The 18,742-nt window shown below is 36.0% G+C and overlaps 1 protein-coding gene across 1 annotated transcript; it reads right to left on the bottom strand.

Moving 5' to 3' along the window:
* Window positions 1-10,392: 10,392 nt before the first annotated feature.
* Window positions 10,393-17,645, bottom strand: LOC149502692 (uncharacterized). Its single transcript, XM_089728803.1, has 2 exons — window positions 17,067-17,645; window positions 10,393-12,382 (listed from the first exon to the last, which is right to left on the bottom strand). The coding sequence occupies exons 1-2, from the start codon at window positions 17,075-17,077 to the stop codon at window positions 11,281-11,283; spliced, it is 1,113 nt and encodes a 370-aa protein (XP_089584929.1). The 5' UTR covers window positions 17,078-17,645; the 3' UTR covers window positions 10,393-11,280.
* Between the last annotated feature and the right edge of the window lie 1,097 nt (window positions 17,646-18,742).

Below are 18,742 nucleotides of genomic sequence, written 5' to 3'. Positions count from 1 at the left end.
TAGTTTTCTGTAATTATTCTATCGTACTTATCTGATAACAAGCTCAGACTTATGTATATGTAGGTTCTGAACATCTTGTGGGATTTTGTTGTACTGGCGCACAGACAAACACCCGAATGAATTTCGTATCTTATGTAACCTGCTCATCGGCACAACAAGCTTGTGTTTGTTCCTAGTATTTCTATTATGTATGTCTGACTTTTTAGGAAACTCCTCAATATGTTTACGAACATACATCGAATTTTCAAAAATGTACTGGGATGGCATAGTGAGAACTTTAATTTCTTTAAATTTCTCCCTCAGGGATTCCCTTGAGTGCATGTTATAAATAGCACGTATAGCTCTTTTCAGAAGCACCTATAGCTCTTTTCTGCTTAAATATCATTTCTACATCGGCCGCATTCCCCATAGCAAAATGCCATAGGACATAACACTGTGGAAGTAACTAAAGTAAACTAAACGAGCCGTGTCCGCGTTTGTTAACATTCTAATTGTTTTTTTACTGCGTATGCTGCAGTTAAACAATAATTCATAGTTTCTAAACCAGTGCTCAGTGACACAGAATACATTAATATTATGCATATTTAAAAACATTTCAATTTCTAGCTCTTTACCCATCATCCCTTGTAAATTTTGATGCACCAAATTGAATATGTTAATAATTGAAAGGTTAACGTCTTTTGATGGGTATAATCTAGTTGTTGTATTAATAGATTTGTAATTGCAAGAGTGTGACTCCTTTGTCTTACTAATTAATTTAAATTGGAAGCAGATTCCAGTCTTAAAACATGTCATATTTTTTCCTGCTCAATAGAAGCAGGTATTTTTTTAGCTAAGTTTATATCTAGGAAATTGTGTATAAAATACTGTAGCGATGTTGCTACTTGTCTAAAATTTGTATTAGTTAATTTACATATGTCATTTTTTTATGTCCTTAAATATCTAAATTTTATTATATTATTTATGTCTATTAATTTAAATGCATATTTTTTGGATGTCAAGATGCAGTTATTATTATCAAAAGCATTATAAATTGCATTATTAATATTAAATCTAATTTTGTTCTGTCGGCAAGTCCTGCAAGTAAGGAAAGTGAACATAGTACTGAACTTGATAGGCAGCGACTTGGCTCTGCCCCTGGCATTGCTGAAGTCCATGGGCGACGGTAACCACTCACCATCAGGTGGGCCGTATGCCCGTCTGCATACAAAGGCAATAAATAAAATAAATAAAAAAATATTTTTTGTTAATATTTAACATATTAACTTGTTCAACATAATGCAAAATTTGTTTTTGGTTAACGTTTTCTCTCCTCCCTAACATAATTATTATGACTGTGTTTAGGCAATGTGTGGTATTTAAAATCTTATCAAATATTTGTCAAAGTCATTAAACAAATATTGTATAGGAAAAGAGACTATAATATTGCTTGTATTTGGTGTACTGTTGTGTAATATTCTATACAAACAAGCAAAGCGTCTCTTTAATACACCATTTACACGCTCAATAATATTTCTTGTTAAAATATGTGCTCGATTGTGTCTGTGCACCACATCTCGAACGCATCTATTTTTTTTCGCTCTGTTGTTCGAATCGTCCACGACTCTGCACCATAGAGGAAAATCGAGAAAACCAACGTCCGGACTAGTCTCATCTTGGTAGCATTAGAGACTTTTCTGTCCTGCCAAATACGTGTAAGCTTGCTCATCGCAGCTTTGGCCGTTTGAGTCCTTCTCTTGATCTCCCGTTCGCTTCCTCCCTGGTCAGTAAGTAGAGATCCGAGGTAGATAAGCCCCCCAACAAATTCTTATTCCTTATGATCTAATTCCTTATCATTAACAACAAATATTGTATAACTATAGATCATTATACCTGAGTTAGCTATATTGTACCTTGTACAATGGATAAGAGCTTTTTAAATAACAACAACATAATCCCCATCAAATTGTTTTATTTAGTAAATACATGTCAGATTCGGTAAAATGGTCTGCATAAACCACACTGGAGCAATTAGGTTTGAAATAATCGTCGCTTCTTTTTACTTTTATTACTGACCGCCGATTTTCTCTTTGTACATCATTTTGAGGAAATCTGTAAAAATGAAAAAACTAATTCCAGTTTACAGATTTCACTTCGCCGTCCGTTGTACAGACATCTGTTGCATTCGTATCTAGCGATGCACCGATTTTCAAATCCCGCAGGCGGGTACCATTTTTTCTAATGAAATACGTACTTAACAAATGTTCACAATTGACTTCCACGGTGAAGGAATAACATCGTGTAATAAAAATCAAACCCGCAAAATAATTTGCGTAATTACTGGTTGTAGGACCTCTTGTGAGTCCGCACGAGTAGGTACCACCGCCCCACCTATTTCTGCCGTGAAGCAGTAATGCGTTTCGGTTTGAAGGGTGGGGCAGCCGTTGTAACTATACTTGAGACCTTAGAAGTTATATCTCAAGGTGGGTGGCGCAAATGCGCAAATACGCTCTAGATGTTTTTGGGTTCCAGTATCCACAGATTCGGTAGAATCTGGCGCCAAGTTCCGTTCAAATCCCATTGTAAACGGAGCGCCAGACTACCGATTTACTGTAAGCAGAACGGTTTTTTGAGGTTGCGAAAATTTATTTCATTCTACGGTACTTCTGGTTCCTAAATTGTATATTATATCAATCACTCACAACTTTATTTTACTGATATTAACTAGTTATATCAATTACAACAATTAATCTACTTGAAATTATTAATTTTATCACCACAAACTATAGCACGCTCAAAAATTTCGATCCGACTTTTCGATGCAAAAAGTGACATGCCACAGACTAAATAATTCGAGAATACATGGTAATCCTGAAATAGATAGGAAGATATTTCACAGCTTGCATTTACGGCCGCCAGGGTGCACTGGAATTATTCCTACATAAACTGTAGCTTCAAGGGGATAGTTTGCAGTTCTTATTGAACGGTTTATACATTATATAATGTCTTAGCCGTTGCCTGTAGGTGGCATTGTTATCTAATTAAGCGGGTTTCATAATAATAATTATAAATAAGCATATGGCATAATAATTAAAATGTTTAAGATGTTATGAATATTTCAGTTTTGATTTCATCAAAATAACTTGAACTTTACTACTGAATTCCGAAGAAAATTCTAATTAAGGCTGAGTTAAGTTCAGCTTTTTATTTAAGCCTCTTACTGTAGTTTTTAAATTACATTTATGCGGATTGATGTTTCAAAGCTTTCAGATTTCAATTTTAAAATCTGAAATAATTAAGAACAGCGTCATCTACCGTTCACATTTGAAACAGAATTTAATTCGGTTTAAATTTGTAAAAGTTGATGTTATTATTGACGCTTTTAGGACACAATCTAAAGTGTATATTTTTACACGCTTTATATTTTATTTATTTATTTATTTATTTATTACAAAAACATACAATTTTAATCATAATAACAAATATTGAAACGATGTTATCTGCTGTAGTCATAGACTGTGTTGCAGATAACAACGCCAACCCCTACACACAACGAACAAAAAGGAGAAACCCCATTTTGGGCCTAAGCGTTACACGAATGGGATATGTACCAAAAAATTCGTCTATTTTGCTTGATTAACCTATTAAAATCTTAGCTTCATTGACAATGGCCAAGTGTAGAAAATAAGTTGAATTCAATTTTTTGTTTTAAACAATCTTTGTAAACATCTGCAACACTTATTTCAATATACGTAACTAGCTCCACAAACGTGCGGATTAGAATTAGAATATCCATAAAATAGGATCGATTTAGTGGAAATCAAGTGTAAAAAATAATTAATACTCTTTTGCTTTAGGATAAATGACTGTTTTTATAGGTATTTTAATCAATGTAAATAGAGTATGGCCATCGAATCGTGACAACTACTTACAATGGCGGCAATTCAAAATATCTACAACTGACAACATTAAATATAGCATGAAAGGGTAGTTTTGCATTTTTATATTAATGTGACTATGCCATAGAAAAACACAAATGTATCAAATCGTGTTATGTTATCTTTAATGTTGCCAACTGAAGATATTTTGGATTTTGCCGTAAAGCAGTAATGCGTTTCAGTTTGAAGGGCGGGGCAGCCGTTGTAACTATACTGAGACCTTAGAAGTTATATCTCAAGGTGGGTGGCGCATTTACGTCGTAGATGTCTATGAGCTTCAGTAACCACTTAACATCAGAACTAAAATGAAATGAAATGTGATGAGATAATATGGGAGCACGTAATGATTTATATTTTATATAAAAAAGCTATCATATAAATATAGTATTTCATATAAAAAAGTTTTCATTAAAATTAAAATAAGACTGACCTAAAGGTCTTAGTTACCAGGTCATAAAATCCCTTAAAAAAATAATTTCGTGCGCAGCGCGTTTCGCATTACGTTGTTTTTAATTTTTGGCTTTCGTTCGTTTTCGTAAACAACCTAACGCGCGATTTCTCGTAACAGGTTCCATTTTTATTTTAAAGCAACCTGTTGCTGCAACAGGTTTCGTAAAAAATTACTCATCTTTAGTAGGAAATAGCCTCAAAAATATCGTTTTTATTAAAATATCTCGAACAATAAACATAACCTAAAATGTAAACATTGTCTGATTTTACCAATTTGGCCATTGCTGGGAGACCTGAAAATTGGGCTCATGAAACCTTCTTAGGTATTGTAACTTATGCCCAAATTCTAGCACTGTAACGCCAGGCCCAAGTTTGTATGGATTTCGGGTTTGTCCTTTAAATATTTCATAAACACATTATAATAATTAATTTTAGATACAATTATCAAATTAATACAATATTATTTCAAAATCTAGAAGTACAGTATATTAGCTTCACTTGTATATATGTTTGTATGTTTGTAACTGACTCCTTTAGATGCGATTTTGACCCACTTTAAATGGCCAGATACATGGATACACTTAGCGACATCGTAAATCACTCCCGTTCACAGTTATATATATTTTTTCAGCTGAGATCTCTATAAAAATTATTTCTACTATGACAAATAATTCTAAATAATATTCTTTTTATATTAAAAATATTCCTATAAAAAATTTTTGACGATAAAATAAAAAATTGGCAAATTAATGTGTGACTACCTGGATTATCGATCGTGTGATTAATGAAAATAATTCATTGTGTCGACATCTTTTCGAGAAATATAAGTATATATGTTATTAAGAATAACAATCGACACCAACCTCACGAAAAGCACAGCGGTGCTCTTCAAAAGGGGTGGCCCTCCGAACACCACTTCGAGCATCCCACTCCTTAATAGGCGCGCAAACACCTCTGCCGTTAGCCCCATCACTCTCTTTGGCCAGCCCATACCGTGGGCCTCCAAGGTCAAATACCTAGGCGTCACCCTCGACAGAGGGATGCCATTCCGTCCCCACATAAAAAAGGTACGCGACCGCGCCGCATTTATACTAGGACAACTCTACCCAATGCTTTGTAGTCGAAGCAAACTGTCCCTCCGTAATAAGGTAACTCTCTACAAAACTTGTATACGCCCCGTCATGACGTATGCAAAGCGTAGTGTTCGCTCACGTAGCCCGCACCCACTTGAAATCCCTTCAGGTTATTCAATCCCGATTCTGCAGGATAGCCGTCGGAGCACCATGGTTCCTGAGGAACGTGGATCTTCACGATGATCTGGAGCTCGACTCAGTAAGTATCTACAGTCGGCATCGCTGCGCCATTTTGAGAAGGCGGCACGACATGAGAACCCTCTCATCGTAGCCGCTGGAAACTACATACCCGACCAAGTAGACCGAATGGTAAACCGTCGACGTCGCCCAAAGCACGTCATTACGGATCCTCCTGGTCCATTAACGTTGCTTTTAGGCACCACAAGCACCGGTCACCGTCCTCGTCAAACCCGTCGCTTGCGACGAAGGGCTCGACGAGCGAACTGAGTTTCTCGCCGGATCTTCTCAGTGGGTCGCGTTTCCGATCCGATGGTAGATTCTGCGAAGCATTGCTCTTGCTAGGGTCAGTGTTAGCAACTCTCCGGTTTGAGCCCCGCGAGCTCACCTACACACGCTAGGGTAAGCTGAAATGGCCTCTCAAGGCTATCAGCATAGGTAGGAAAAAAAAAAAAAGTATTTTCACATAAATAAAAATGAAATAAAGTCAATTATGAATAGATTTTGCAGGACACCTGTATTAAACAGTATAAATTATTATCATATCCTATTACATATACCATGGTAACCTAAATATCTTTTAAAATTCTTCGCAAACTAGTTGCAGACCCTTCAAAACGTGTCTTCTTAAAAAAAAATTAAAAGTTGTGCTACGTCCGCAATACTTTATCCGTGATATGGAAGATGTGTATACGTCTTTTGATAACACTCTAATAAAAATTGGCGATTCCGGTCACCCTTTTTTTCCTCGCCCTATTGTTTCCGGTTGTACGAAAAACTGCGATTAAACTGGAGCTGGGGTCATTTGCAGCCGTCGCACTTCGTCTCACCGTTCTTTCAGACACACCTGTAGGTGCTGTAGGTCGCTTTTGAACTGACTTCAAGTTATACTGAAGGCCTTCCTCAGCTTCCTTCTTCATAATAGGTAATACGTCAAACATCATTTTCTGCGTTTGGCGCCGTAAAGCAAACGACCGCAAGACGTGATCAATAAAAATAGTAACTATAACAGTACAAATAACAACAAGAAACAATAACGATAGCAACGAGAAACAAATAACAAAGAAGTAACAATATGAAACCATTCTGAACGCGACGATACTGTCACTCCCTTGGTTGTATATTCGATTATATCATTGTTGGGTAATTTTATGCCAGTTGTTACCTGCGAGTATGATTTACTTGTTGTATATAGGGTAGGTAATACAAACGAAGATGTCTGCGAAGATAATATACCTGAAGAATTTGGTATATGAACTAAGGCCGGCGTAGATGAAGTGGGAGGTACATTCAGTATATATTCTATCACATCTATAACATGACGTTTGAATGATCTTATTTGTGTTGAAGTCAGACAATTTAAGTCAAGCAGCAAACTTAACAAAAACATCATGATAGCGTTATTATTTGACGACTCATCATTGACATTCTGCTTGCTCATTTTCATTTTTAAATAATCATTGAAGAGTTCATCATTCTCACTTGTTTTATTCTTGTGACGCTGAGAGGAACTACGCCAAGTTGAGACAGATAACGGGGTTGGAGTACGTTCAGTTTGCTCAATGTTGATGCAGTAGGTGACGTCTGGGGCGGTGGAGATGCCGAGAGGCGGTCGTGATGCCGAGGACGGTGGTGATGTCAGGGTCGATGTACATCCTTGTAATTCATAGTTTTTTTTTAGATTGTAAGATGAGAGCCACTGCAATTGCGACAGCTAATATTATTAGGTTTGTCACAATCCTTATACAAGTGTTCACCAGAACAGACGTTGCTTGCTGTTACAGATTTTGGCAGAGTGATTGAATTTAAAACATTTAAAACATTGTTGGAATGGAGGTACGTATTCAAATACTCGAAATGAAAATAAATCGTATTGGATATCATCCGGTAAAACATTGGACAGAAAAGTGATGCTTACCGTTTGTAGTTTGACTAACTTTTTTTGTGAATCTTCTTATTGCTACTATTTCGTAAATTGAAGATAATTCGGTATATAGTTCTTTGTTTGACAAATTGTGTGGAACATGACATATGACTCCGGTCTTTTCATACATTCTTATGTAGTTAGGTTTTATAAATGGAGAATACATATTATTAGAGTCACTACGCTCACCGCCGCCGCTGATGTCATTGTCTGTATTGGTACCGTTCCCGGTTGCATCACCTCCGGCTCCACTGCCTCCGGCTCCACTGCCTCCGGCTCCACTGCCTCCGGCCTTCCGCCGAACACGATTGGGGTTGGTCGGATCAGGAAATATAAAGACGAGTTCCTTGACTGCTTGGTTACTTTTAAAAACTGCAACTAATCAAAATGAAGTCATGACTTTCTCTTTTTCGCTGCGCTACCACTTCTTCTTTTGCCTGATAAACAAAAATTATAACTGTTTATTATATTGGAATATTTTTAACGATGTATGAGGGGCGGTCAAAAAGTTCTCGGAATGAGAGGGAAGGGATTTAAGATTAAGCTCCAAACTATTTTTCCTTCTCAATATATTATCCCTTATATTTAAAAAAATTTTAGGATCTCGCAAATAATTTGTTTATGCCGACAAAAAAAATGATTTGTCTTTGGTGTCAAAATAGGTCGAAATTGCGGACTTGACTTCTTCATTGTCGTCAAATTTGTTTTCACGCAGCTCTTTCTTAGTTTTTTTGGAAATAAATAATAGTCACTGGAGCCAAGTCTGGGCTGTAGGGTAGGTGATTCAATAATTCGAAGCCACAAATCTACTGACATCGAGACATATGATTCGCCTTAGTTTCTAAGCCTTTTCGATTTATTTTGCTGCCAATTTTTACTTTTCGTGAAAGTTTATGATACCTCTTAATTACGATTCGAAAGTTGTCGTGGCCTAAAGGATAAGACGTCCGGTGTATTCGGTTCTCACAGGCGAGTACCAATTTTCCTAATGAAATATGTACTTAATAAATGTTTACGATTGTAATAAAAATCAATCAATGCCTATTTCTGTCTGAGACGGATTTGTATTGGATTCTTGTATCAAAAAGTTTTTTTCTATTAGCAGGCTTACCAAAAACGAGTTGAAATCTACTGTGGGATCATCATCACTAAGATCAACATCACTTTGATCGGTGCATATTGGAGAAATATTATAGTTACTCATACTATCGTCATTTGGGCGCCCTCTTAACTGAATTTGCTGTCTCTGACTATTATCTAGGGAATGGGAGCAAGATACCTCATATTCCATTCTAACGTTTTGCAAGGTAATAATTGGGGCAGCCGTTGGACCACCAGAAGACCTCGATGAAGTAGAGTTGGAAGAGCTTGAAGATAATGAGTTAGAAGAACCGGAACTGGATGAAGTTTAGCTGCAGGATGATGAACGTCTGAACGATGAACGTTTGTCTGCTGGGGTTGAATTTTCAAACTCGCGACCTGCAAGCTGTTGGTAGTTTTTACTTGAACCTTCGTTTTCCCTTAAGTTTGAATCACTGCTATAATTGGGTACAAGGCTTACACGGGCTTGGTTACAATTGACGTCGAACCTCGAGATGGTGGTTATCCATAATTAAATAAAAAAACTGCTTATTTTACAGAAGATCTAAAAAAATATAACTTGTAATCTATTACATTATAATTTGTGTATAATATTTATGTATTTACAAAAAAGAAGAAGTATGTAAGTTTGTTTATCAATTTCTAGTACCCATAATACAAGCTATGCTAAGTTCGGGACTAGATAACTTTTTGTAATAATATGTCCAGCAATATTTATTTATTTTATTTACTTACCTCATCATAACTTTTCAGTTTGATACATTGTGCGTTGACTACTGATCTACTCATCTCACATTTAAAGATGATTTAATACATTTTAAGGTAAATTTAATACATTTAGTTATTACTATTCAATAATAAATTATTGATACGGAACCAATGAACCACACACGAAATCGCATCATTCACTTCGTCATAGACTTGCAATTGTCGTTTCATTTTAAATAATAAAAATGTATCATCTGCGAATAATACGACCTCGTGTTGGGACTCAATAAAACTAGGTAAATCGATCGTTTATATATATTAGAAATAAAAAGGACCCAAAATGGAAACCTGAGGTACACTCATTTTCAACAAGGTGCCTGAAGATCTATTACCTTTTACATCTACTGTTTGTATCCTTCCTGATTAATAGGAAGTAATAAGTTCCAATGCACCATCCCTAATACCATAGTGATGTAGTTTCCTCACCAATGTTTCATGTTCAACACAGTCAAATGCTTTGGATAAGTCACAGAAAATTCCAAGACAATCATGCGATTCCTCCCAAGATTGAAAGATATTTTGGATTAGATAAGCACCTGCATCAGTTGTAAAGCGACCCCTGGTAAACCCGAATTAATATGAAGCAGGTTATTTGAATTAAAATGTTCTAAAAGTTGTGTCAAAATTTTTTTTTCAAATATTTTACTCAACGTAGGGAGTACTGAAATAGGTCGATAGTTAGAGGGGTCATCAGTACTATCCGATTTAAAAAGAGGAATCACTTTACTATATTTCATTAAGTCAGGAAATACACTACACCAATCATTAAAAATACTAACAAGATGAGTAGCAATAATGTCTATTACAGACTTCAAAACCTTTACTAATATTCCCCACAAGTCAGCTGTATTTTTTACGTTAAGGCAGTTAGGTAGCGGGCAGGGGCGAGAGGCTTTTTAAAAAGCAAGTGAACAACACGGAGGATGGTTTAAGACTGCCTTTATTATTATAACTAATGCTTATATATACTCGTAAGCTAAACAATGGTGTGTTAGTAATGTACAGAGGAGCTTTGTATCATTAAATGTTATCTCTATGGTTTCCTAAAACAAGGGATGGTTCATGTGACGGTTGTTATCTCGTAACAATGGTGTGATAGTAATGTACAACGGAGCTTTGTGTCATTAGATGTTATCTTATGGCTTCCTAAAACAAGGGATGGTTCATGTGACGGTTGTTATCGCGTTGTTTATGGAGGTCTTGTAGGTTACGTCGACATAACTCCTCCCCCCTTAAGTGAGAGGCGCACCGAAGGTTGCAACGGTTGGCGATGCAAATCTTCAGGAGGTTGTGCAGGTTGCGAAACTGAGAGTCGCCGCGATCTTGTTATCCACCAAAACTTGTACACCAGGTATCCGGCTGCTGCTAGGCTCAGGATTATGTACAGAGACACTGATGACCAGCTTGGATTGTTGGTTATTATTGTCCTGATATTTTCCTGGATTTTTTCAGCGCGTTGCAGGGCGTCTTTAAGTTTATCCAGTTTAATGTCTTGTAACTTGATGTTTATTGGAGCTGCTTCGGGTGTAGCATGTGCATGGGGTAAAGGTATTATTTCTTCAATGTTTATGAACTTTCTGTGTGTTTTAAGGGTTTTTCCAGCGACTTGTAACTTACAATTATTGTCTATGGTAATTAGGGAAATGCCTTTGCTACGCTGGTACTGCACTTCATTGTTGCAGGTTGACTTGATAACTTCTTCTTGTTTAAGGATGATGATCCAACTGTTTTCGTGAATTTGTTGAATTATATTTTCTTCATAACTTGCGGTTGCGTACGTACAGTTGTGAGATTCTTGGTGCTGTATTAACTATGCTATGCAGTCCGATGAGTGTTGCAGGGCTTGCCATTCGAGGTGCTTACAAATGACGTCATTGTCCATGATTTCCACGCAAGTTTCATGTGGGTATGCAAATTCATTATTTCCCAAGATTATGGTGGGGTTTTTAGGGATTAGGATAGTGTTGTTGTCATTCGGGATAGAATATAGGTGTAAAAGGTTGGCGGGGTTGTTTGTTACCAGTGGTACCTCTAGGATAAAATTTAAGGTTTCGTTTGTTCCGTATGCTTTTACTGTAATGGCTTTTTCCCAAAAATGAATGCTTTCCATGTTAGGGTCGAAGGCAAGGCGCAGATCGATATTGTTTTGTATGTAATTTAGTTGTTCAATTAAATAGTTGGGGTCGATTATGCTCGGATGCATTTTATCTAGGTTAGAGAATGTGATCGCATTTTCCAGAGTGGAAGATCTATCGTAAAGCTGTTGAAGCGACCGCTCAATGTCGGAGAGTATTTCAAATGTAAGAATTTCTGTTTCAAATTCTGTTTGTTGCGTTGAGTATCTGTCTATTTTTCTAGCTATTTCCAGTTGATTTGTAACTATGTGTTTTAGGTCGTTTTCATAGGCTTTCATGAAATCTTTCATTATATCTAGTGATTGTTTTTGATTGTTAACGTAGTTATTTGTAGTTGCTTTAAGAGTTCTGATTTCATTTTCAAATTGAATAGCGTCATTCTCATCCAGATTGCCGGTGATTGACTTAATGATTGTTCCTAATCCACCGATTAACGCTCGCTTATGTCTATTTATATTTTTGGAATTAATTGTTTCTAATCCTAAATAAACTATTTTACTTTCTATTGTATTAATCAGATAATTCGTTTGTTTGATTATGAGTGAAATATCTGGTGTTATATTTTGCTTAAGTCTAAATGTATAATAGTTGCTACATATATCTAAATATATGTCACGTAACCGTGACGTGTTATAAACTATGACTAAGTTATAAGTATCTGTTTGGTATTGTGCTTTCGCCTCCGTGACAACCAGGATTCCATTATGGTTGTCTACAGGTTGTATTATTGCATTTCCTGTGATGCCTCGGAGCATTGCGATGCAGGCGATGGCGTTCCTGTAACAGTTTCGGGTCGTCTTAGAAGACGGAAGTGAACCCGAATGGTTTTTGCATTAACATGTTTTCCTGCGATCTCTGCTATTTGTTCTGGGTGAATGTGTACTATTTTGTATGGGCCTAAGTATTTGAGTTCTAATTTATTACTTCTAGCCGTCTTGGCTACTTGTTTGTAGACTGTATCGCCTACTTTGAAAGGTGCCGTTTGTTTGTCTTTGTTCAGCTTTTCAATTACGTTTTGTTTGTCTGTGTTTAGTTTTGAGGTAACTAGTTTTTGGACGTTTTCCATGATTTGTTTGTGTTTTATGACGTATTTTTGATAGAATTCTTTAGAACAGTGTACTTCTAAAGGATTTCTACTACTGGTGTGACCGTATAGTAGCTCGAAAGGTGTGAAACCGGTAGCCGAATGAATGGTGTTGTTATATGCTATAATAGCATATTTCATTAGATTAATTGGTTCATCTCTATCTGTAATATGTTGTATTCTTATTAACTCAGCTAAAGTGGAGTGTAATCTTTCTACTGGTGAGTTTGAGTTTGGGTTGTAGGGAGTGGTAAAATGAATATGTATATTATACACAGCGCATATTTCAGTTATGACGTCATTGTCAAACTTCGGGTCTGAATCTGTTGTAATTTTGACTGGCGTGCCTATTACTGCAAATATGCTGATTAAAGCTTCAGCTATATGTATACTATTTGCTGTTGGTACGGGTATGGCTTGAGCGTATTTTGTAAAGTTATCAATGATTGTTAGGAAGGTGGTCCACCGCTGCTGTATAGGTCCATAAACATGTGTTCCATGGGTTTATTAGGTGTTTCTGTTAGTGAAAGTGGTAGTTTTAGGGGATTGCGTTCGTATTTACTTTTAAGGCATTTGTCGCATTTATTAATGAATTTTTGGATGCTAGGTAGCATGTTTGGCCAGTGGTAATTTCTATGTAATTGCTTATATGTTTCTTGTATACCTCTGTGTATGGTTTTTCCTTCATGGTGTTTTCTTATTAGATCTGTTTGCTCGTTAACGTTGGTGATGAGTGTGACTCTACTAGTGCATCTAATAAGTTTAGGTCCACGTTGATCAAAAATAGATTTATAAACATCGCAAAACATCTGGTAGTATTCTTCGTGATAAAAGTAACAGTAAAAAATTCTGTCTGGAATAGTGTGCTCTTTTAGGAATTGTATTATTTGGTTCGTAGTATCGTTGATTGGTATCCATACGTCTTTGATTATTATTTTACCTTTTGACCTATCGTCCACTCTATACGTGTCTCCAGGTGTTTTTCTGATAAAAAATTGTTTAAGTTGTCTGTCAATTGCGTCGTTTGTTTCAGTGATTTTATTATTTTTTGATTGTGAAAGGTTTTCGTGAGATTGGTGTATTTCTAACTGGGATTGCGTATTTTTGTTGGTGTTATTTGCTATGGGGTTTTGTGGTGAAGGCATGCTCCATGCTGTTTCTAGATCTAGGTTCACTAGTTCTTCCCAATTTGGGGCAAATGTTGAAGTGCTGGGTTGAGGATCATTAGTGTTAGGGTTTTCCATGGTTTCATTGTTATGCAAGATTTGGACTCTAGATAAGGCGTCTCCATTTGTGTTTAATTTGCCTTTTTTGTATATGACTTCATAGTCGTACTCTGCTAGTTTTAAGCGCCAGCGTGTTAACTTTGAATTTGGATCTTTAAGTGACATGATCCATGTGAGTGGTCTATGGTCTGTATAGATTTTAAATTTTCTACCATATAAATAAGGACGAAAGTATTTGGTTGCCCAAACTATACTTAAAAGTTCCTTTTCTATGGTTGAATATTTTTACTCTGTGTCTGGAAGTGTACGTGAAGCATAGGCTACGGGGTTATCTGAGCCTATTTTTCCTTGTGACAGTACTGCGCCTATGGCTACGTCGGACGCATCTGTAGTTAGAATGAAGGGTTGGTCAAAATCAGGGTATTGAAGTATTGGAGCATTTATTAGCATTTCCTTGCATTTTTCGAATGCTTCTATATATTGGGATGAAATATCAATTTTACTATTTTTCTTGAGGCAATTCGTTAAAGGTTTTGTGAGCTTAGCAAAGTCCTGAATGAATTTCCTATAGTATCCTATTAATCTTAGGAATGATTTAATTTGTTTTTGTGTTTTGGGTAAGGGGTATCTTTTTACTGCCGCTATTTTATCCTCGTTAGGCTTAATTCCTTTATCGGTTAAGGTGTGACCTAAGAATTTAACTTGTTTTTGTAGGAATTCGGACTTGTTAAGTTGTATTTTTAAGTTGTTGATGCGAAGTCGTTCGAAAACTTGCCTACAATTTTCTATATGTTCCTGAAGGGAAGTTGAATAAATTATGACGTCATCGAGGTAGGTGAGTACATTGTCTAGGTTTCGTAGTACAGAATCCATTAACCTCTGGAATGTACTGGGTGCATTTTTTAATCCAAAGGGCATCCTTAAAAACTCGAAATGCCCTCTGTCTATAGTGAACGCAGTTTTCTCGGTATCGTCCGGATGCATTTCCACCTGATGATATCCTGAGGCCAAGTCTAATGTTGTAAAATATTGTGCTCGGCCAAGTTTGTCAAGTATGTCATCTATATTTGGTAATGGGTATTTATCTTCTATTGTTTTATCGTTAAGTTTTCTGTAATCTATGACTAAGCGGTATTTTTGTTCGCCAGATGCATCTAGTTTTTTTGGGACTAAATGTACTGGACATGACCAAGGAGAGTTGCTTTCTTTTATAATGTTTTGAGATTTTAATAGGTCTATTTGTTTTTTGATCTCTCTTTGTTTAGGGGCCTGTCTATAGTTGCGAATGAATATAGGTTTTGTGTCTGTAAGCCTAAGACTGTGTTTTATTTCGTGTGTGAATGTTAACGGTATTTCCTCACAATGAAAGATATCACGATAGTTATAGCAAAGTTTTTTAATTTCGCGTTTTTCTTCATCGTTCATGTGGTCTATTCTGAGTCTTTCTAGATTCTTTTTTTGTAGATAATCTATATGGCTGTTATTTTTTAAATTATTAATGAACGTTGTTTGCGATTGTTGACCTTTGTTTTGTGTATTTCCACATATTTTTTGTAAATTTAATTGACAACTTCTTTTTATAATGATTTCATTGTCTGTTGTGTTGATTACTGATCTTAGGACGTTACCGTGTCTTATGGTGACTAAAGCTGCCGGGAAAATCAATCCGTTCTTAGTCACTTTTTCAGCTTAGAAGTATTGACCCTCTTTTTCGTTGCATAAGAAGTTAATTAATTTTTCTGTCTTAGGGTTTATTTTAGTATGTGATTTAATATCATCATTAATTGGTATGTTCGCGTTTTCCGTGCGAAGCATCATGTGTTTGATGTCTATCTTGCAGTTAAGGGGCACTAATAGGTCTAGAGTGTCTAGACCGAGTAATCCTATAAAGTCTGGATCAAAATCGAAAATAAAAAAATTGTGTTTTATGTTTTCATTAAAAAGTCTTTCTGGTAAATTAATAAAAGCTACTTTACTATGCTTAGTGGTAGCGTGAGCTGTTCTTGTATAATGGGTTTCCGTTTTTATTTTGTAATTAATATTATTCTCTTTTTTTAACGATTTTGGGCTAATTAATGATTGTGAGGCACCTGTATCTATCAGGAATCTGCCTCCTAATTCGTTGATATAAATATAAGGTAATTTTGTGTAAGTTTTGATATTGTTCATGAAAACTACTTTATGTTTTCGTTTTCTGAATCTATTTGAAAATTTTCCTGCTGTCTGTCCTCGTCATCGCCGTCTTCATTTAATTCTAGGATGTCGGCAAGTTCCTCGTCGGTTATTGCCTCATTTTGGTAGTGAACCATTTTTCATTTGGGATTTTCTGTATAAGAGGGTTTATTTTTGTTGAGTAGTTCCCTCTTACTTTGATTAAATATTTGCGGTATTACGTTAGAGGTGGAGGGTTTTATCATTTCTTTATTTAACGATTTTTTTGCTCGGAGCTTAAATTCCTCCTGTTTAGCTATTATTATAGCTTCCTCTAGGTTTTCGATGTTTTTCAGCTTTATAATGATCGCTGTTATAGGATTTAATTTTTCCAAAAAGGCTATTAGAGCCATTTGTTCGTAATATTCACGTTTATTTGGGTCAATCAGGATGAGGGTGCTCGCTAGGTGACGAATTTTGTCACCGAAGGCTTCTAGTGATAGGTTATCCCTAGTTGATGTCATGAGCTCCTGGACTAACTGTATTTCCGTTCGGAATTCACCGAACCTTTTTATAAGTGTAGCCTTAATTTCAGGCCATGTTTTTGCGCCGCCGCTCTGCGACAGTGCTTCAACGGCTTTACCCGTTAATTTGTTTCGGATTAAGCATGCTATGCTAGGATCCGTTTTGTTTGCTATTAAATCAAGTGCATTCTCTACACCTTCGATATAAAAACTAAGTGTTTTTCTATTACCATCATACGTAGGTAATAGCATTGATAAAGTAGGGTATGCAATTTCAATTGCAACCTTCTCTTCGACTAACGATTCGTTGCCTGCCTTACTGCCGCTTGCCATTTTAATAAGTGACTGTAATTACGGTTAAGAATTCTATCGAAGATTCACCACTGTACAGGACAAGTACCCAGAGGGTCTATTGGTGTCTGAAATGTGGGATAAAGGGAGGTTTTTCTCGGGAAATAAGTGGAATTTACACTTACCACACGAGCATTGCCGATAAAAGGCGATGGTGAGTCTCGTCTCCCGTTGTTGCTCTTGATGGTGTTGCTGGACCTCTCTGCTTCTGCTGCCGTATGCTGCCCGCTGAAGGTTATTTGCTCGAGGATGCGGAGACGATGCTTTAGAATGATTCTTCAGGACCGTACCGATTTTTCACCAGTTACCGACTGCGCCAGTTAGGTAGCGGGCAGGAGCGAGAGGCTTTTTAAAAAGCAAGTGAACAACACGGAGGATGGTTTAAGACTGCCTTTATTATTATAACTAATGCTTATATAATAATATACTCGTAAGCTAAACAATGGTGTGTTAGTAATGTACAGAGGAGCTTTGTATCATTAAATGTTATCTCTATGGTTTCCTAAAACAAGGGATGGTTCATGTGACGGTTGTTATCACGTAACAATGGTGTGATAGTAATGTACAACGGAGCTTTGTGTCATTAGATGTTATCTTATGGCTTCCTAAAACAAGGGATGGTTCATGTGACGGTTGTTATCGCGTTGTTTATGGAGGTCTTGTAGGTTACGTCGACATAACTAGGCTATCAAAACTTTTTATAATATTGCTTGAATTGATTTACTTTTTAAAAATTTCATTACATCTGTTAACATGGTTATGCAATAATATTTCAGCTCCTGTAGGGGATGAATTTAGAGAAGTAGTAGTTGAAACTGGAATGTCAGAGAAAAACTTTTCAAAAGCATTAGCCACACCTTCATGACTAGTTACCAATTTATCATCTATTTTTAATGAGAATTCTTGGTGGCTATTTCTGACTTTTCCACTTTCTCTACCAATGATGTTCCAAGTCATCTTTATCTTGTCAGGGGCATTTTTTTATTAAATCACTTAAATGTAAAGATTTTGCCGCTAAACAAACTTTTCTAAATAGTTTTGAATAGTTCCTGACATATTGATGAAATGTTTCATCATTGTTATAAGCTTTTTCAGAGTACAGATCTTACAACTTTTTTCTACTTTTGTACACTCCGGTGGTGGCCCACTCGCTGAACACTGTTTTGCTTTTAATGTAACAGTTTTAGGAATAAATACATTAGTAAAGACTAAATTAATTCTCTCAAACATATTGTGGTATGATAAATTTGGGTTTTTTTTATAAATAATTTCTGAATATTCTTGCATAATATTATTTCTTCTAAACTTCTCAATTAGTTTTTTATTAATAGGAATAATCACAAGAGTATTTTTATCTTTAGAACTAGCAAACCCGGCGAACTCCGTTTCGCCACCAGATAGATGGCTTCGTTTTATGTAACATTTCGTTTGGTGATTAAAAGATGGAGATTTTTTTTTTTTGTTTTATATTTGAAAAGGAAATTTTTTATTTCATTTCACAACAGTAATGAATTCATTTCGATTACAAAAATGAATTGTTATTTAGTTGAACTTCTCTAAGTAAATGAAAGTGAATCCAAAGTAAATACTGAATCGAAGCGTTATACGTGTCCGCAAATTATCCGTTTCATTGAAGTGCTCTTTGGTAAACCACATTTTTTATTTTTTGGTCTGACGTTAACACAAACAAAGCGGATGGTTTCCCAACTCGTGAACACGCAACGTATAACTGCCCATGTGAAAAACAATGATTTTCTAAATTTATCCCGCAAACACTAAGCGATTGGCCTTGCGACTTGTT

This window comes from Bombyx mandarina, chromosome 07, assembly GCF_030267445.1.
Source record: "Bombyx mandarina strain Sakado chromosome 07, ASM3026744v2".
Taxonomy (NCBI): domain Eukaryota; kingdom Metazoa; phylum Arthropoda; class Insecta; order Lepidoptera; family Bombycidae; genus Bombyx; species Bombyx mandarina.
Note: the sequence above shows the minus strand (reverse complement) of the source record. Positions and strands in the feature narration are given on the sequence as shown.